At 46.6% G+C, this 19,468-nt stretch overlaps 2 protein-coding genes and 1 long non-coding RNA gene across 7 annotated transcripts in view; 1 reads left to right on the top strand and 2 right to left on the bottom strand.

The window, feature by feature from the left end:
• Positions 1-19,468, bottom strand: part of LOC126983749 (uncharacterized) — a 49,427-nt gene that overhangs the window by 16,776 nt on the left and 13,183 nt on the right. The gene's annotated exons all lie outside the window — the stretch shown is intronic.
• On the top strand, positions 130-17,055 carry LOC126983743 (OTU domain-containing protein 5-B-like). Of its 3 annotated transcripts, XR_007736217.1 has the most exons (11): positions 130-388; positions 5,344-5,537; positions 6,069-6,270; positions 6,791-6,895; positions 7,582-7,737; positions 8,011-8,167; positions 8,828-9,039; positions 9,591-9,716; positions 10,193-10,568; positions 10,791-15,060; positions 15,165-17,055. XR_007736217.1 is itself a non-coding variant. In XM_050836817.1 (10 exons), the coding sequence occupies exons 1-10, from the start codon at positions 260-262 to the stop codon at positions 11,084-11,086; spliced, it is 1,953 nt and encodes a 650-aa protein (XP_050692774.1). In that variant the 5' UTR covers positions 130-259; the 3' UTR covers positions 11,087-17,055. The 3 variants fall into 3 exon arrangements, 2 of the variants coding, with proteins under 2 accessions (XP_050692774.1, XP_050692775.1); XM_050836817.1 differs by having other exon boundaries at positions 10,791-17,055; XM_050836818.1 differs by lacking the exons at positions 5,344-5,537; positions 6,069-6,270 and having other exon boundaries at positions 133-388; positions 10,791-17,055.
• Positions 13,790-19,468, bottom strand: part of LOC126983741 (mismatch repair endonuclease PMS2-like) — a 15,375-nt gene continuing 9,696 nt past the window's right edge. The window contains exons 12-13 of one of the 2 annotated variants that reach the window (XR_007736214.1): positions 14,333-19,132; positions 13,790-14,263 (exon numbers count right to left, since the gene is read on the bottom strand). Coding sequence is in view for 1 of the 2 variants with exons in the window: in XM_050836811.1 (XP_050692768.1) it covers positions 18,557-19,132 (576 nt within the window). In the remaining variant the exon portion in view is untranslated. Of the gene's footprint in view, positions 19,133-19,468 lie in introns of both variants that reach the window. The other variant, XM_050836811.1, reaches the window with a different exon arrangement.

Raw genomic sequence — 19,468 nt, 5'->3', positions numbered from 1 at the left:
AGAGGAGGAGAAAGAAGATCACAGGACAACAAGTGCAGAAAAAGAAGAAGAAAGACGAGGAGGAAAAAACAAGATAAAGAAGAGGAAGAAGAAGGTCACAAGAAGAAGAAGAAGAAGATCCAAAACAACAAGGGTTCAGGCGTCTATACTCCACCCTTCGCCATTTTCCTCCAGGCGGGGACGAGAAACCTTCACCTTTTTGCCTCTCCTTCCGCCGCCAGGGTGTGCAGGGTGACGAGGGTGACGCAGCGCCTTCGCCATGACCATCCTCCCCAAAAAGAAGCCCCAGCAGGCCTCGGGAGGGGCTGAGGGCGAGGCAGGAGAGGCAAATAACACCGGGACACACCAGCACCAAATGACAATGGGGGCCCTGCCTACTCATATACCTGTAATTATCACCCTCTCACCTGTTACCTGTTGTCCTTTTTACCTTTTTTGTGGTTTTAAGATCAATTAGTAAACAGCAGATGGTAATTAGTGGGGTTAATTTATACGTGCAGACCCACACACCTGTACATGTCTTATACCTGTAATTATCACCCTCTCACCTGTCACCTGTTGTCAATTTCACTTTTTTTTGTGCTTTTAAGATTAATTAGTAAGCAGCTGATGGTAATTAGTGGGGTCAGTATACACACACAGACCCACACACCTGTAACTGTCATATACCTGTAATTAACACCCTCACCTGTTCTCCTTTTTTACCTTTTTTGTGCTTTTAAGATCAATTAGTAAACATGTGATGATAATTAGTGGTGGTAATATATATGTACCAGGTATACACCCACACCTCTTCTATACAAGTACACCCACACACCTGTACCTGTATTTTACCTGTAATTAACACATTTCCACTATCATTTTCTGTTTGTTTTGGTTCATTTAAGGTCATTAGTTAGGTAGCAGTTGATAATTAGTGACATTTTTTAATATACAGGTACAGACAGACACCTTACCTTATTTTTTTTTCATTCTTACCTGTAATTAGCACCTTTCCACCTGCTAATTGTTCTTTTTAACCTCTTGTGAATTTGAGGTCATTAGTTAGGCAGTAGGTCTTCAGGTTCAGGCTCAGGTAGATAGCGGAAGTCTTGCCTTTGGATCGGCACTTCCTGATGTGGTCTTGATACTGTGGTCTTGTGGTCTGGGTCTGGGTCTTATTTCTGATTTGGCTTCACTATATTGATTTTATCTTTTTCTCTCGTATTTCCCAGAATTTAAAGATCGTTCTTTTACTTTGTTCAATCCCTTGTTCTTCAAAAAGGAGTCTTCCTGTTATATTTTCCTCTTCTTCGTTATAGGGTCGTTGCAACATTAAATTTTTCCCCCGTTCTTCCTTATAAGCATCACACTGCAGCAAATAGTGGTTCAAGTTCTTTATCAGCTCCACACATTACACAGGTTATTGGATCATTCTTAAATCTTTTTCTATCACCAAGGTTCAGATTATTTGTACGGCATTTAAACATAATGTTCGACTCTTCACTGTTGCCATATATTTCCTCTTGCCCTCAAATTTCTTTTCTCCATTCTCTATACAGCTTTAAACTTTTCTTTTCTTGCAGGGTGCTTTTCCACTTGTCTTAATTAGTGACGTTTTGAAGCATACAGGTACAGACAGACACCTTACCTTCGTTTTTTTCATTCTTACCTGTAATTAGCACCTTTCCACCTGCTAATTGTTCTCCATACCTTTTTTTATGTCTTTAAGGTCATTAGGTTAGCTACAGATGATAATTAGTACCTTGCAAACATACAGGTAACTCCCACACCTATTACCTTCAATTCACCTTTAATTAGCACCCTCTCACTTGTCACCTGTTCTCCTACTTACCTTATTTGTGTGTTTAAGGTCATTAGGTAAGGTGCAGATGATAATTAGTACCTTGCAAACATATAGGTAACTCCCACACCTATTACCTTCAGTTCACCTGTAATTAGCACCCTCCCATCTGTCACCTGTTCTCCTACTTACCTTATTTGTTTTATTAAGGTCATTAGGTAAGGTGTAGATGATAATTAGTACCTTGCAAACACATACAGGTAACTCCCACACTTCTCACCTTTGACCTACCTGTAATTAGCACCCTCCCACCTGTTACCTGTTCTCCCTTATACTTCATTTATGTATTTTATGGTTTATTTATTTAGTTCATTTGGGTAGTGAAGCAACAGATGAAGGAAGGAAAGAAGATAAAGAGGAGGGGAGGAGGAAGAAGGAGAAGGAAGGAAGATAAAAAAGGAGGAGGAAGAGAGGAGGATGGAGGGAAGGTATGAGGGAGCAGAGATTGAGAGATAGTTGATAGATGAGATAAGTGCTTGGCCTACACACACATGCAAGCAACACCCACACCCATGCTGCCTCGAAATAAGGGAGTGAGAAAATGGGAAAAAGGGTCACAAATTAGGGAAAGGGAGTTGGAAAGGCTAAAAAGGGAGATTGTGATATGTGAAAAGTGAGTCAGGAAAGAAAAATATGGAAAAAATGTTGAGAGGGAAAAAAATGTTTGGAGGAAAATAAGGTCATGAGTCACAATTAAAGAAAGGGAGGTTGTGATATGGGAAAAGTCAGTCAGGAAGGAAAATAAAGTAATATGGGAAAAATGTCAGGAAGGAAAAAAATATTAGAAGGAAAATAAGGTTATGAGTCACAAAGAAAGGAGTGAGAAATGGGAGAAAAGGGTCTGAAGCTAGAAAAGGGAAGGAAAATAAGGTCATAAGGTCAATAAGGAAGGTCAGTAAGGTCACAAGTCATGAAGAAGGGAGAAAAAGGGAGTGAGAAATGGAAAAATGATCTTGATATGGGAAATGGCTGTCAGAAAGGAGGAAAAAAAAGGTCGATATGGAAAAAGGCAATTAGGAAGGAAGGTAAAAAAATAGGTGTCAGATTAGGAAAAAGAAAGGAGAGAAGAAGAGAAAAGAGGAGGAGAGAGAGGGAGAGAGAGAGAGAGATGAAAGAGGAGACGGAGAGAGAGATTGGAAGGAGCGAGAGAGAGGGAAGGAAGACAGGGAGAAAGAGAGAGAGGAAGAAGAGAGAGAGAGAGAGAGAGAGAGAGAGAGAGAGAGAGAGAGAGAGAGAGAGAGAGAGAGAGGAGGAAGGAGAAAATAAATTAGGTAAAGTTAACTAGAAATAGGAAAATAAATAATTAATCCAACACTTGACTCCATTAAACAAACAAACAAACAAACAATACAACTTTTCAAATACAAATACACCAAAAAAAAAAAAATCAAAGGTGAAGAAGAAGGGAGCTATCAATAGAGGGCTCACTGTGAAGAAGGGGGCATTGAGGGCATACCTTGTACCCCTTCACAGCATCCATCCTTATCAGCCCCTTCCTTATCAGACAGTGGGGCCCTTGAGATGATATTGGAAGAGGAAGATAGGGAGGAAGGAGAGGAGGAGGAGGAGGGAGGGAGAGGAGGAGGAGGAAGATAGAGGATAAAAAAAGGAAGATATAGAGGAATGAGGAAGGAAGGGAGATAGAGAAGGAGGAGGAAGAGAAGGGAGAGGAGGAGGAGAAAGGAAAAGAGGGAGGAAGGAAGAAAGGAGGACGTGGAGGAGATAGAGGAAGATAAGGAGAAAGGAAGAGAGATAAAGAAGGAGATGGAGAAGGAAGAGAGGGAAGGTATCAGGGAGGAGAGAATGAGAGAAAAATTGATGTGTGTGTGTGTGTGTGTGTGTGTGTGTGTGCGTTAGAATGACATCTGTGGCACTAATGACATCGGTAGTAAAATAAAGTAATTTTTAAACGTAAGAATGCAATAGAAGAAGATTAGATAGAGAAAAGAAAGGAGTGTGTGTGTGTGTGTGAGTGTGTGTTGCTGTGTCCAGTGTATGTGTGTTCGTATATGTGCGTGACTTTATCATGTCCCAATTTCCTGTGACTTCTTGTGAGTGACAGAACCGGATGATAACCTTCTCCTTCATCCGCCCTTACTAACACACCCTTGAATACCACCACCTCCATACACACCCGAGCCCAATTACCTGTCATTCAACACCTGGCCATACTGCACACCTGTCCCTTCTTACCTCACACCTGTATTACCCTTCATCAACGACAATGTGGCTGGTTTCGTGAGGAAGGAAGGGAGAGGAGGAGAGATAGGAAGACAAAGAAAGGAGGACATTGGGAAAGGCCTCTGCCCCTTGCTATATTTACGAAAATTGAGTTTAAAAAGCGGAATTAGCCACGGAAATTATGAATTGTAATACGGTGATGAAAATATGTGTGTTAGACTCATCACCACCACCACCACCACCACTATCACCACCTCCATTCACCACCTCCATATACACCTGAACCCAATCACCTTTCATTCAACACCTGCCCACACTGCACACCTGCCCCTGCTCTCACCTCCTCATTCATAATTTTTTTCCCCTCCTTCTTTTTCTTTCTCTTTTTTTTTCTTTTCATTTATCGACCCCATTTCTCCTCATTTGGTTTCTCCTCATTCATCATTTTTTTCCTTTCCCTTCCTTTTCTTTTCATGGGGGGCTTCGTGGTGCAGTGGATAGCACGCTCAGCTCACAACCAAGAGAGCCCAGGTTCGATTCCCGGGCGGAGTGGAAAAATTTGGGCGGGTTTTCTGATACCCTACGCCCCTGTCCACCCAGCAGTGAATGGGTACCAGGTATTAATCGGGGGTTGTGTCCCGTCTCCTGGGGTCTGTTCCTTCTCCTATAATTCCTTCCCCTTCTGTCTCTCTCCGGCATATGACCACAGATGTTGCACCGACTAAACGAAACTTTCCAACTTACTGTTCGCACCTCGTTATCACCTCCCACTCACCTCACCTTCCATCCTTAACTTCATTTACCAGCACTTCTATTATTTTCACCTCCTCCTCACCTCACCTCACCTCACCTAACCTATTTACTAACGGCTTCTTACCCCTGTCGCACCTCCTCCTCGGCTCCCCCTTCTCACCTATACCTTCTATCCTTCACAAACCTCACCTAACCTGACCTCACCTAACCTAACCTCACCTAACCTAACCTAACCTAACCTATTAACTAACGGCATTTTACTCTCTTCACACCTCCTCCTCGGCTCCCAGTTCTCGCCTATACCTTCTATCCTACACAAACCCCACCTAACCTAACCTAACCTCACCTCACCTCACCTCACGTCACCTCACCTAACCTATTTACTAACAGCCTTTTACTCTCTTCACACCTCCCCCTCGGCTCCCAGTTCTCGCCTACACCTTCTATCCTACACAAACCTAACTTCACCTCACCTAACCTCACCTAACCTATTTACTAACAGCTTTTTACTCCTATCACACCTCCCCCTCGGCTCCCCCTTCTCACCCATGTTGTCTGTCTTTTAGGCTGGGGAAGGGACGAGCAGGGGCACACTCTACCTGTCCTCCCAGTCCCCCCCTCCCTGCTGGCCCCCCCCGCCCCCCTCCGCCGCCCCTCGGGAGGAGAAGCGCGCCCCCCACACCTCCCCCTCCCACTTTGAGGACGGCCATGAGAGCGGCCCCTCGCACAGCAAACGACGCTACCGTGCCAGTCCTCTCAGGTATGGGGTGCGGCATGATGGGCTGTGTGTGTGCATGTACTTGTATGTATGTATGTGTGTATGGATTTATTCATTTATTTATTTATTTATTTTTTTTTTTTACATCAAAGGATACGACTCAAGGGCAACAAAAAGAGTAAAAAAAAAAAAAAACTCCATGTGCGCTCCTGTGTGTTTGTGGATAATTTTGTTGTTTGTGTAGGTATTTTTGTGTGTGTGTGTGTGTGTGTGTGTGTGTGTGTGTGTGTGTATTGTTAATTTGTTATTGTATGTGTGTGTGTGTGTGTGTGTGAAGTATAACCATGTCTCTAATAAATGTGTAATATATGTTAATGTGTGTGCGTATCATAGTGTGTGTGTGTGTGTGTGTGTATAACCATGTCTCTAAATGTGTAATATGTGTTAATGTGTGCGCGTATCGTAGTGTGTGTGTGTGTGTGCGTGTGTGTGTGTGTGTGTGTGTGTGTGTGTGTGTCAGCCTTGCCGAGCCTAACCTTCCTCCCTTCCTTCCTTCCTCCGCCTCGGCCTCAGGAGCGTCAGACCCAAGCATCGCGACCACCGGGGCAGCACCTCCCCCCCCTACCCCAGCACCAGCAGTGGGTGGAGCGTCGCCCCCGTCACCCACCCCATCGCCCACCCACACCCACACCCACACCCACATACACACACACATACACACACACACATCACCACCTCCATTCCGCCTGCTCTTCCACCTGCTCTTTCTCCTCAGGTGGGTGTGGAGTGTGCGTAAGAGAGAGAGAGAGAGAGAGAGAGAGAGGGAGGGGGGGTATAAATCAACAAAAAATGACCTCACTTTGTTGTATAAAAAGTCTCATTAGTAAGGAAGCATATATAAATTTTCTGAGTCAAGACCTATAGGAACTGTTTGGGGTTTTGTTAGGTTAGGTTAGGTTAAGTTTAGGGTATCTTCAAACATGATAGCCAGCACCTTATGGTATAAATCAACAAAGAATGACCTCACTTTGTTGTATAGAAAGTCTCATTAGTAAGGAATTTTCAGTCAAGACCTATAGTAACTGTTTAGGGTTTTGTTAGGTTAGGTTAGGTTAGGGTATCTTCAAGCACATGATAGCCAGCACCTTATGGTATCCTCCTCCTCTCCTCTTCATCCTCATAAAGAAAAACAAAACTTGCATTATACTTATTTTTATAAACTCACGAATAATACATGTTTGTTTGTGTGTTCGTGTTGCTGTCGTCACTAAGGTCTCGGTCTTGTCTCCCTGCAGGCCGGGCCGTCGCAAGACCCCGAGGAGAATGACCACAGTGGCTACAACAGCGGGGATGAGTACGAGCCCTTCGGATGGAACCTGACAGCCGAGCAATGGGAGGAGGTGTGTGTGTGTGTGTGTGTGTGTGTGTATTTACCTAGTTCTAATTTTACAGGGCCTGGGCTTTACTCTCGTGTGGTCCCATATCCGATTCTGTATTTGTCCAACTTTTCCTTAAAGCTTTGCACACTTCTCGCCGATACTACATCCTCACTTAGTCTGTTCCAAACCTCTATATTTCTTTGTGGGACGCTATATTTCTTTATGTCTCTCAAGCATCTTCCTTTGTTTTCCTGGTGTGTGTGTGTGTGAATTTTCATGTATTTTCACCTATATTTTTTTCTTTCTTTTTTTCTGTTCTCTATATCCATTTCTCTCTCTCTATTTCAAACCATTTATCTCTATATTTATCTTTCTATCTTTCAATTTCACTCTCTTTCTCTCTCTCTGTGTGTCTGTCTACCTCTCTCTCCTTCTACCTCCTCAAAAACACACTCACAAACACACACTAGGGAGGAGGTGTGTGTGTGTGTGTGTGTGTGTGTGTGTGTGTGTGTGTGTGTGTGTGTGTCATTTTATACCTATTCTTTCCCACCCCTTCTCATCTCTCCTCCTCCTTCCTACCTTCTCTTTCCTCCTCTTCTTCCTCCCCATATCTTCCCACCTCTCCAACCCCCTTCCTCCTCCAATACCTCCACAAACACAAACAAACACTCATCACCCTTCTTCTTACCCCCCCCCCCCCACAGAAGGAGCGACGGTTTGAGAAGAAGATGAAGAAGAAGGGGCTTATGATTAAGAAGATGCGGGAGGATGGGGCGTGTCTGTTCCGGGCCATCGCAGACCAGGTGTACGGGGACCAGGATATGCACAGCAGCGTACGGAAGCACTGCATGGATTATATCGTGAGTGTGGGGGTGAGGGGTGAAGAGGGGGAGGGAGAGGGGTGTGTGAGTGTGTGGGGAGGGAGTGGGGAGAAGAGAGGGATAGTGTGTGTGTGTGTGTGTGTGTGTGTAGGAGGGAGAGAGTGAGAAAGTGGAAAAGGGAAGGAAAGAGAGAGTTGGAGATAGGAAAAGGGGAAGAACAAAGGAAGGGGGAGAGGACAGGAAAAGGGAAAAAATACAAAAATAATTACTCTTCATCACCATCACCACCACCTCACCACCTCTTCCCCGCAGGCCCGTAACGAGGATGCCTTTGCGCCCTTCGTGTCAGAGGACTTCCAAACCTATGTCCAGCGGAAGCGACGAGATGACTGCTTCGGCAACCACATCGAGCTGGCCGCCATGTCCGAAATGTACAACCGCATCATCGAGGTCTACTGCTACAGCGTGGGTGAGTGGTGGAGGCGGTGTGTGGGTGTGTGTTTGAGTTATCCGCTGCAATTATCCTCCTTCCTCCATATATGTTCAAAGTATCCTCAGTATCCTGTATCTTGAGTATCCTTCATCTGCAGCGTCCTCATTGCTAGTATCCTTCATCTCCAGTATCCTACATCAGTGTCCTTCATCTCTTGTCATCTCCAGTTTCTTTCATTTCCAGTATCCTTCATCTCCAGCATCCTTCATCTTCAACATCCTTCATCTCCAGTATCCTCATCACTAGTATCCTTCATCTCCAGTTTCTTTCATTTCCAGTATCCTCAGAGCTAGTATCCTTCATCTCCAGTCATCTCCAGCATCCCTCCAGTATCCTTCATCTCCAGTATCCTTCATCTCCAGCATCCTCATCGCTAGTATCCTTCATCTCCAGTCATCTCCAGTATCCTTCATCTCAAGCATCCTCAGAGCTAGTATCCTTCATCTCCAGTCATCTCCAGCATCCTTCATCTCCAGCCATTTCCAGCATCATCATCTCATCTCCAGTATCCTTCACCCTCTCACCCACACCACAGCCCACTCCTATAGTCATCACACCCTCACACACACACACACACACACACACACACACACACTAACCAATCATAACTAATCATCTCACTCTTCCACTTTCCAGAACCGATCAACAGCTTCCAGGGCAGCCTTCAGACCGACAACGAACCCATCCGCCTCAGTTACCACATGGGGACCCACTACAACAGCCTGGTGGACCCCTACAAGGCTACCGTAGGGGTGGGGCTCGGTCTGCCGGGCTACCAACCAGGGCTGGCCGATAAGAACTTGATGAAGGAGGCGACCAGGCAGAGCGAGAACGTGCACTTGGAGCAGGTTAGTTTTATTTTTTATTATTATTATTATTATTATTATTATTATTATTATTATTATTATTGTTATTGTTATTATTATTTTTTTTACAGTAGAGGAAACAGTTCAAGGGGGTAAAGAAATGAAACAATAATGAAAAAAAAGCCAGTTTGTCATTGTTTATGTTGTTATTTATGATGTTTGTTGTTTATCTTGTTTACAGTGCTGGAGTTTTTTTGCAGATATACAGTTCTTGATATTTTTGTTTGTGTGGGAGAGAGGGAGAGGAAAATGGAGAGAGAGAGGGAGAGAGAAAGGAACACTGATGTGCACCCTGGATTTCTTTCTCTCCCTTCCCTCCATTCTCCTTCCCTCCCTCTCTCCCTTCCCTATCTTGTGTTGGAGTGAGGAAGGGAAAAAGGGAGAGAGAAAAGGGATACATTAATCTACACCCTGCCTTGCTCCCTTCCCTTCATTCTCTCTCCCTCCCTACCCTTTCCCTCCCTCCTCGTCTCCTCACCCTAATAATAATAATAATAATGATGATGATGATGATTGTTGTCCTTCCTCCTCAGGCCATGTTGGAAGACAAGATCCGGGCAACAGACTTTGAGGCAACGAGTGAGGCGATCGAGGAGCAGGTCGCCCATGAGAGTTACCTGCAGTGGCTGAGGGAGAATGACCAGCGCTCTAAGGGACAGGTAAGCACACACACACACACACACACACAGGTAGAGATAGATAGATGGTTTATTGACTTCAGGATAACAGATACATATTATTAAAGATATGCATTACAAGTACAAACTGCAGTCCAGCACAATATCAATCAGAAAAAAATCAGAAATACACAAAAATCAATTCCCTTCCCCTTCCCCCAAACACACACACACACACACACACACACAGATACACACACACGCACACACATATATGCATCTTTATTTTTCAATCTTTTTCCTTCTTCTGAGTTTTATTGCCCTATTTTTCTTTTTCTTTCTTCTTTCCTCTTCTTCTTCTTCCCCTTCATCCAAAACTGTTCTCTCTCTCTTTGTCTCTCTCTCTCTCTCTCTCCATTTTCATCATTATTTTTTCTTCCTCTTTATTTTTCCCTCTGTTCATCTCATTTACCTTTTCAAAACATCACTAATACCAATCTCCCCTCCCCCCCCTCCAGCGGTCCCCCTCATCCACCTCCAGCACAGACCCCAGTGATCGATGTCCCCGGGGGCGCACCTCACCCCTCCACCAGACTCCCCAGGCCGAGGGTTCAGCCGACAACCCACGCAGTTCACCCCGCGCCTCGCAGTGCTCGGGTGACCTGCCTCGACTACCTCCTCCCCCCCCTCGCGGCGCCACCCCTGCGTCCCCCCGCGGCCCCTCTGGCTCTAAGGATCCGCCCCCCTCAGCGCCGCAGGACCATGAGCCAGCTGTCCCGGGATCGTCGAAGGACCCCATGCCGTCGTCGTCTGGGTACTCTGTGTCGATGGGGGGGGAGTTCCGGGTGAATGAACGGGCCTCCTTCCTCAACCACCTCCCGCCGCATATATTTGGTGAGTTGTGGTGGTGTGGTGATTGTGGTTGTGGTTGGTTATTTGTGGGTTAGACCAGACAAGAGGTTGTTCATGGAAAGATTCATATATGTACATTCACATTTATCTATTTATTTACATTTACACATTCAGTTAGTCACATCAAGTTTGGGGTGTGTCGTAAGTCTTGCAACCCTTTGTCAACGCACCCCAGAGTAGCTCATTTCCGCTCCGTCTCCGCAGGCCTGAGCGAATACTCCAGCGCCGAGGCCGATATCCTGGCCCAGGTGCTCGCCGCCAGCCAGCAGGAATACCTCGAAAGCCTCAAGTCCCGCACCAAGGACGAGACGAGTGACAATGCTGCGTCCTCCTCGGGCTCCTCCTCCTCCTCCTCCTGTTCTTCCCTGTCCCCGGCAACCACCTCTTCCGCCTCGACGTCCTCCGCTGCTGCTGTTGCCTCCTCCTCCTCCTCTTCCACCTCCTCCTCTTCCTCCACATCTGTGTCCTCGTCCCCCTCCTCCTCCTCCGCCTCCTCCTAACACCTGGTTCTCTCCGCGCCTCAGCACTCGTCTGCAGTTCCCAGTGTGTGTCTGTAGTCACTAATCTCAGTTAGCGGCAACTCTACCGGCACACAAGTTTGCCACATAATTACCTAACATTTTATGTGTGTGTGTGTGTGTGTGTGTGTGTGTGTGTGTGTCTGGTTGTGCAAGTGTACATGTGTGTGTGTGTGTACTTCATGGGGATAGTTGCTGAATGTTTTGTTCCCTTCCTTCCCTCCCGGTCCATCTCAGGATAGAAATGTTCCTCTGCAGTGTTATGCAAAATCAAAATAGTACTTCAGACCTGCCTCCTTACCCTCCCGCAGCCCTGATATTCAAACCACATGCATGCGCCCGAATGCTGGGAACCTTCACGAGTTCATTCAGTGAGAGTTGAGTCTGTTGTGCTGGCGTGGGAACAGGCCGGCAGCACAGGTGTGGCCTGCCAGGGTCGGGGGCGAACACTTCAAAGTGAGTCTAACACGGCTGCCTGGCCCCAGTGTGTGTGTGGCTGCCGTCACTGGGTGTGTGGGGTGCGTGCCACCAGGGCCGGGTGTGTCGGGTGGTGCTGGGGGACGGATGCTGGTGGCTGCAGTGAGCCGGTGCCAAAGGACGGGAGTTGAGCTTGGTGGCAGGATGGATGTGGTTTGAATACACTCTACTAACACTTAAGGACTGACGAGTCATAGCTAGCTGTATGTTTTGAGGATCAGTTTGATGATTTACCTTCAGCAGTTATTCCAATGAAGTGCAACTTTGTATTATGCATAAATATGCACATTTCAACTAGGCATTTACATCACTTTTATTGCTCTGTTGTTACTTTGCAGGTTCGCCGCGCGGCTCTCGCTGACGAACCGATTGTTAAGCTTCCGATAGTCGGCTTCACTTTAGTTTGCGCGACGCGTTCTGGTAACCTTCGCACGTCACCCTCATGATCATCACCAGCTGCTCATCGTCATGGCTCAGGCAGGCCCGGCGGCCCCGCCACCACCCAGACGGCGGCCTGCACGAGCAATCATTGTAGCGACGCTGAACCTGTGATAGTCCGGCAGGCCTGGCCGGCACCCTGATGACGTGCTGACTCACGGCGGCTCTCAGAGAGCATCACCGGCCGGGGTGTGTGGCCTTGCTCAGCGGGGCTGCCCCCCCTCCCCCAAGCAGGGCGGCCAAGGCAGGAGCTGGACACACACCAGCACACCTGCCAAGTCTGCCACGCCAGCGCAGCGCGGCGGTCCTCAGGTCACACGCTGAGGGCCGCGAGGCTCTGGTGCCGGGAGAATCAAACGCTGAGCACGTGGTGTCTGGCCACGACCGGCTTGTTTGTTTACATTTGTTTAGCTCAACGTTGTTTTGTACGACATTTTTGTCCAGTGATTAAATTACTTACACATGATTTGGAGAGTGGAAGAATCTGTAGCAGGGCAGAGCAGCCAAGCTGCCCCGCCCACCACCCCAGTGGGCAGGACCGTTGCCAGGTTAACGAGTGCCATCATTCCTCACAACAGTGTGCCGGGCGTCTGAACTTGAAGTATGCATTGAAAGTCTTCTTTGTTGATCCACTGCCTTGTCCAACACCATGCAAGTGTTCAGAGCCGTGGCGCCGCCCACGCCGGCAGCAAACCAAGCACTGCACTGGGCCCTCAGATTTACCGGATTATTGGTTTCATTAACAAACTTCTGGCATATAGAAATTCCACCACACCATATTTTCTGAGGGCGCTGTGAGTCATGAAACACCCACTGCCAGACAGCAGCAGTGTGTTGCCTCTCAAGACAAGCCCCTCCACCCTTTACAGTCTGCCAAGTCAAGGGTCCGATGTATTCAGTGATTTGAAAACTATCCTGGTTAGCAAGCCCAAAGCTCCTTGTGTAAGTGACATGCCCAGTGTATTGGAGTAGACTCACCCACCTTGGTCTGTTGCTGTGGGCCGAGGCCAGGCCAAGTAAGGTCAGGTCTGGCTTGAACACAGACTCCTCGGTAGAGACTGTTTTCCTGTTGTCCGAGTTCGGCGTTCGGTAAGACCATTCACACGCACTTGGTAGCTTTGGTTGACTGGACAATTTGTAATAATTTAGTGGAAGTGGCAACCAGGAGGGAGAATGTCCTTGTCGGTGAAACTCTAACCTAATTTCTGGGGCGTGAAGGAGTAAGACAATGAGTGGTGATGACGTCCAGCTGTGTGTCATTTATTCAGCAATGCATCAAGTAATCTTTCCGTGCTTTTGGGAAGGTCTTGAAGGAAAGCCGAAAGATTGTCAGCGTGATTCAGTACAGGGACGAGACAAGACAGTGACACCAAGGACACTAAGGCTTTGGCAGAGAGTGAATAACCTTGCACTGGGTAGTTAGGAAAGAGAGTGGATGAGAGTTACGTTCGTGAGTGGTTCTGACATTTGTACGGCCGGCGAAGAGAGAGAGGGAGCGAGGAGAGGAGAGAAGGGAGAACAGAGGAGAGAAAAGTGAAAAGAGAAGAGATAGTAGGGGAGGAGAGGAGAGAAGGGAAGGGAGAACCGAGGAGAGATAATAAGGAGAAAAAAAGTGAATAGAGGAGAGGAGAGAGAGAGTAGGGGAGGCGCAGTTGACAAAGCATCAAGCACTTGTGTCGATAGAACAGAATTTTGAGCGAAATCTTCAGACACGACAACACAACATGTCTATAGATTTCACCCATGTTCTATTCACTTGACTCATGGATGTTTGATACTCTCTCTCTCTCTCTCTCTCTCTCTCTCTCTCTCTCTCTCTCTCTCTCTCTCTCTCAGCTCACAGGACCCCACAGTATGTTTACAAACCCCACAGTCACATGCCCCTCCCAGTCACATACAAAGGAATCATTCTCCACACATCCCTCCTCTCCCTCTCCCTCTCTCTCTGGGCCGAAGGTTGTAGGAGCTATGGGTGATCAGCAACTATGAAAGACAATATAGGGAAACAGTCTCCAAGTTTCGGTGGTGTTATACTCCTGTTCAAATTAACCAGGTCAATAAATCTTCCCAGGTCGGCCCATTAACAGCTGTGATTTGACCTTTCCCAGCATCCATCAGTGAGAAAGGGTACACAGCTTGCTTGTGGGTCAGGGATAGATGCTGGATTTGACCTTTCCCAGTACCCACCAGTGAGAACGGGTATGACTTGCTTGTGGGTCAGGGATAGAAGATGCTGGATTTGACCTTCCCCAGAGCCACCAGTGAGAAAGGGTACAGCTTGCTTGTGGGTCAGGGATAGATGCTGGATTTGACCTTCCCAGAGCCACCAGTGACATTCCGCCTGTATTTGAGAAGGGGCAAGTTAAAGGTCGATATTGTTGTTTTTGGCTCCAATTACGACCTTTTCCCATGGCCACAGAGAAGATTGACCTGGTTTTCATGGGTGGTCAAGATGCAGGTCACGTAAAACTATCCTCAGCATCACAAAATCGTCCTAAAAATCCCAGCAACTTCTACGAGAGGCGCTGATGATATGCTTATAATGGGGGGACATGGGAAGGCCTGGGTTAGTTCGAATGGAGTATACGCCAATAAGACATGCAGGAGTGAGGCATTCTAAGGTTAAGAGGGTTAGTTAAATAAAATGGTGCTATATGTTGAGGGAAAAAATGACTTTGCTACCCCACCAGTAGTGCTTCCAAGGTCACCACAGGGAGACTGACAGACTGTGGCTGGCTAAGTGTAGTCACCAGTTGTGTATATCCTAAACAGAAGAAGTTAAGTCCCTTCCTACCTTCCTAAAAACTGAATATCATAACTGGGATGTGTTTGCCTGTCCTGACGCATCTTTCTCGTCAGGACCACATTGGGAAGGACTCGGAAAACTAAGCTGTGGTCTGCGTGAGATTGTCGGAATGTGTACTCGGAACAGCTGCGGAGATTGATGGAGGTGTAAATGGAGACCAGGTGGAAGGCGGGAGAAGACCTGGAGACAGTGTGTGGAGAAAGACATGAGAGGGTGAAGAGCTGTGGAGGTGGAGGTAGAAAAGACCAGCTGGAAGAATGAAGACCACCTGGAGACAGTGTGTGGTGGAAGACATGAGAAGGAGGATCGCCAGGGAGAAGAAGAGCTGTGGAGATGGAGGTGGAAGAAGAGACCAGCTGGAAGAACAAAGAAGACCTGGAGACACTGTGTGGAAGACATGAGGAGGAGGAACACCAGGGAGAAGAGGAGACAGTGTGGGAAGACATGAGGAGGAGGAACACCAGGAAGAAGAGGAGACTAGGTAGAAGGCAGAAGACCTGGAGATCGTGTGTGGAGGACATGGGAAGGAGAGAATACAGTTGTCCCTCAAATAGTACAGTTTCCAATAGTTCAGTTTTATACGGATTGTCATAGATCTTTTAAGGATTTTTAAATTTCCTGCTTGTCGGAAAATTTAAAAATCCTAAAAAAATCCATGAAAATCCACATAAAACTGAAACTGAGCAATTGGAAACCGTACTGTTTGAGGGATGATTGTCGGTACCCCAACCACATGAGGAAAAATATGGACATCAGACAAGAAAGAAAGATCGGAAAGGTTCATTATTATCCGTCTTTCTATTGGTCTCTCACGGATACACCTCAGCTTAGTTTTCCTGTGACGCTTTCCGATGCAAGTCCTGACGGGAAGGGTGCGCTAAGGGTGGTGGACGCGCCCTAACACCTCATACTGTGTCAGCGTCTTAAGAGCCTCCAATTCTTAGCTGCTAGAAGTGGAACGCATTTTCGCTCTCTGCAATAACTTCCCTGAGATGTTTTACGATTCCTTTTATTTTTTATTTGTTTTTAAGGACTACCGTTTTCCAAGTGTAGTTGACAATTACGTGATGGCCTTGGGTGTACATATATATATATATTATTAACTCATTAGAACTGTTGTGATAACTCTTGCTTCACTAGTTAGCGGATAGGTCGGCCTGGACACAAGCAGTCAGTCGGTGCCACACACACGACTTCAACAGAGAAATGAAACCATCCCCCCCCCCCCCCTCCTCCCTCCTACCCCCGTTGAGCCACATGTGTTTGGAGTCCGAGGTCAATATTACTCAGTGTTGCCAGGTCATCGTACTCAGAGCATAGTATTTACCGGTTTCTGACGCCTAACTACTGCCAAGAAACGTCGGGATCTAACACTTTTAACGATAACTATGAATGAGTTTCGTTAGTGGAGCCCAGAAGAAAGTTTAGGGGCAGGAAGTCGGGAAATATAATCGGCTGAGTACGACAATCTTGCAGCATTGATATTACTAAACATATCAGGATCACATTATGACTTTTCCAGAGCCACATGAGAAGATTAAGCGGGTTTCCATGGGTGGTTTTGCCGTTTGAGATGCGGAAATCGTGTCACACTATCCTGGCATCACAAAACAGCCCATGAAGGTTCCACTAACCAGGTTTTCAAGGTTGTTTTTGCCGTTCGAGATGTGGAAATCGTGTCACACTGTCCCTGGTATCACAAAACAGTCCATGTGAATCCCAGGTACTTCTATGAGGCTTTTGAAACAGGTGAAGTGAGGTGCTGATATGTTTAAGAATAGGGACTTTATACAGAAGGGAAATGCAGGCTAATGTGCTACCTACCCCACCCTCCCCACCACCCACTCGCCCCGCCCCCTAACATGTGTTACCCCCCCCCCCCCCCCCCCCAAAGCTGTAGGAACCATCGCGTCACAGTTACTAGCAAGTGTTCGGCATTAACGCAAAATATTTAGAGGAAAAATAAAACCGTGGTTCATCGAAAAATCTCTCCCCGCTAGGAAATCCGTTCGTCCCGGCAACCTGTTTCAAACCTGTGACTGACGCCACCACCTGTTGTTGTTTTTGTATTTATTTCAACCTTGTAATAATAATAATAACCTCCTCTTCTTATTGACTTAGGTTAGGTAGTCAAAAGTTAGGAATATGCAAAAGTGTACAGACTCCTTTAGTTTCACTCATACTGTATTTATGTAGTAAATTCATTAAATATTAAAGTCTCAATATGCAACGCTGTCTGTGATGACCCTACCTATTACTGGCTGTCCTCCTGTGTATCCCTTGTCCCCTGAAAGTCTTTATATGTAGTGTTCTGATGCTCAACTTTTTTTATGGGAAGGGTGAACTTGGAATAAACCCAGTTGTCTGTGCCCTAAAGTCCACTGTCACTGAACTATATATCAATTCTGGCTCCACTAACCCCCGGCTCTCTCCTAGCAGAAAGTGGACCCACCAAGACTAAGCCATCATCAGCAGCCTTGCCAAAATGAACTGAATACAGGCGGTCAGAGTTACGAGTTGTTATTTGTTAGTGGGAGGTGAGACAAGCAAGGTTCAGTGCTGTTAATATTTGTACTTGTTAGTGGGAGGTGAGACAAGCAAGGTTCAGTGCTGTTAATATTTGTACTTGTTAGTGGGAGGTGAGACAAGCAAGGTTCAGTGCTGTTAATATTTGTACTTGTTAGTGGGAGGTGAGACAAGCAAGGTTCAGTGCTGTTAATATTTGTACTTGTTAGTGGGAGGTGAGACAAGCAAGGTTCAGTGCTGTTAATATTTGTACACTACTCCACCTTCAGCCCAGTCAATTCTTCACTACTCTTCCCGTCACCTCTACGCACTACTCAGGTACAAGTGGTCCCCTGCAACGCCTTACAACTACTCATGTTCATTCAAAGTCACCATCCTTGAGTCACTGGTAAATATGGTCCTCTGGGTACGATAATCTGGCAATGGTGTTCACTGTTCTTCCCATCACTTCTACGCACTACTCAGGTACAAGTGGTCCCCTGCAATGCCTTACAACTACTCATGTTAATTCAAAGTCACCATCCTTGAGTCACTGGCTTTATAGGACACAATAAAATCACACATTGAGAATAATACAAAAATAATTCATGAACTGGTGAGAAAATATACGAAATGAAAGTTAAAATTATGCACCTCAAGAAGGGTTCCCAAGAGTGTGGGTGAGAGTGGTTTGTGAAGAGTGCAAGATACGAACTACCCAACCAACTACTCTACTAACTAACAAACTAACTAGCTAGGAAGAACAAAGGGGACAGACAGGGTAAAAAAATCTAATTATTAAAATCTAGATGAAAATTTGTTGATAAAATGAAAATAACATGGAAATGACAATGCAGAATTACCACGATGGAGAGACAATGAATGAGAGAGACAAGAATCAGATGAAATAAAAGAGGAAGGTGAAAACGGGGAAGATGAGGGATATGAAAGGGATGAAAGACAATGAAAAGAAGGATGAAGAGAAGAAGGAGAAACACTAATGGAGGAAAGAGAGAAGAGAGACAACCACAAAGAGAAAGGAAGAAAAAAAAGAGAGGACGAGAGGAGGAAGACACACTACCATATTCTTGTCGGAGGAAACAGGAGAAAGGACGAGACAGAGAGAGAGAAGGAGGAGGAGGAGGAAGACACACTACCCTATTCTTGTCAGAGGAAAGAACAAGACACAGAGAGAGGTAAGGTAAGTCAGCGGCACTACCCCGGCACTAATCCTGGCACTCCACCGGCCTCACCAACTCCAGATTAACCAGGTGCCTCATCGTCGGGCGGCCGTGGGGGCAGTTCCAGGGCTGCTCGATCTCGCCCATATGGCCCACCAGCGTCTTCATCTGCTGCTGACTCAACGCGGTGCCTATCATCACACTCTTCCGGCAGGCACGTGAGGCGAACATGGCCCTCACTCGCGACGGCCGGCACATCACCCCCGGCGCGTCCGACAGCATAAAAATCAGCTCCTCGACATCGCTGCGGCCGAACTCCCACCCTCGGCTCACTGGCATGGACACGAGGCTGACTCTACGACCGACCGTCTCCTCCTCTTTCACGTTGAACTCAAACCCATTTTTGTGGAAGATCTCAAGGTTGTCGAGAAGCGTCGCCTCGCCCACGGCCGTCAACTCCAAGGTCTGCGGGGCAATGAGGCGCTGGTTCCGGAGCGTGCAGGTCTGTTGGAGGGTTTCGAAGTTGTATTTCTCATCGGTGGCGTGTTGGTCGATGATGAAGAGGTCCTGGTTGAGGCGTGCGATGATGAAGCCAAGGTTGAACTGCCCAAGGATCTCCATCTGCAATAGGGTCAAGTTAGGTCAGATCAGGTCAGGTTAGGTAAGGTTAAGTTAGGTAAGATTAGGTTGCTAGGTTAGCTTAGGTCAGGTCAGGTTAAGTTAGGTCAGTTAGGTAAGGTTAAGTTGGGTAAGATTAGGTTGTTAAGTTAGGTTAGCTTAGGTGAGGACAGGTCAGGTTAGGTTAGATTAGATTAGATTAGGTCAGGTCAGGTCAGGTTAAGGTCAGATTGTCAAGTTAGGTCAGTAGATACATGCACAAAGTAAAGGGATATGAAAGGTACTAAAAGAGGAAGGTGAAAGGAGGATAACGAAGGGAAGATGAGGGTGGAAATGGCA

The sequence above is a fragment of the Eriocheir sinensis genome, chromosome 54 (assembly GCF_024679095.1).
Source record: "Eriocheir sinensis breed Jianghai 21 chromosome 54, ASM2467909v1, whole genome shotgun sequence".
NCBI classification, from domain to species: Eukaryota; Metazoa; Arthropoda; class Malacostraca; order Decapoda; family Varunidae; genus Eriocheir; species Eriocheir sinensis.
This window is presented reverse-complemented; position numbering and strand designations above follow the sequence as displayed.

Excerpts from the sequence above, each read along its gene's own strand:
- LOC126983743 (XM_050836817.1), top strand. The coding sequence starts at position 260 with ATGACCATCCTCCCCAAAAAGAAGCCCCAGCAGGCCTCGGGAGGGGCT. Across the intron at positions 5,538-6,068 it reads TACCGTGCCAGTCCTCTCAG|GAGCGTCAGACCCAAGCATC; the intron begins GTATGGGGTGCG and ends CCTCGGCCTCAG. Across the intron at positions 6,271-6,790 it reads CACCTGCTCTTTCTCCTCAG|GCCGGGCCGTCGCAAGACCC; the intron begins GTGGGTGTGGAG and ends GTCTCCCTGCAG.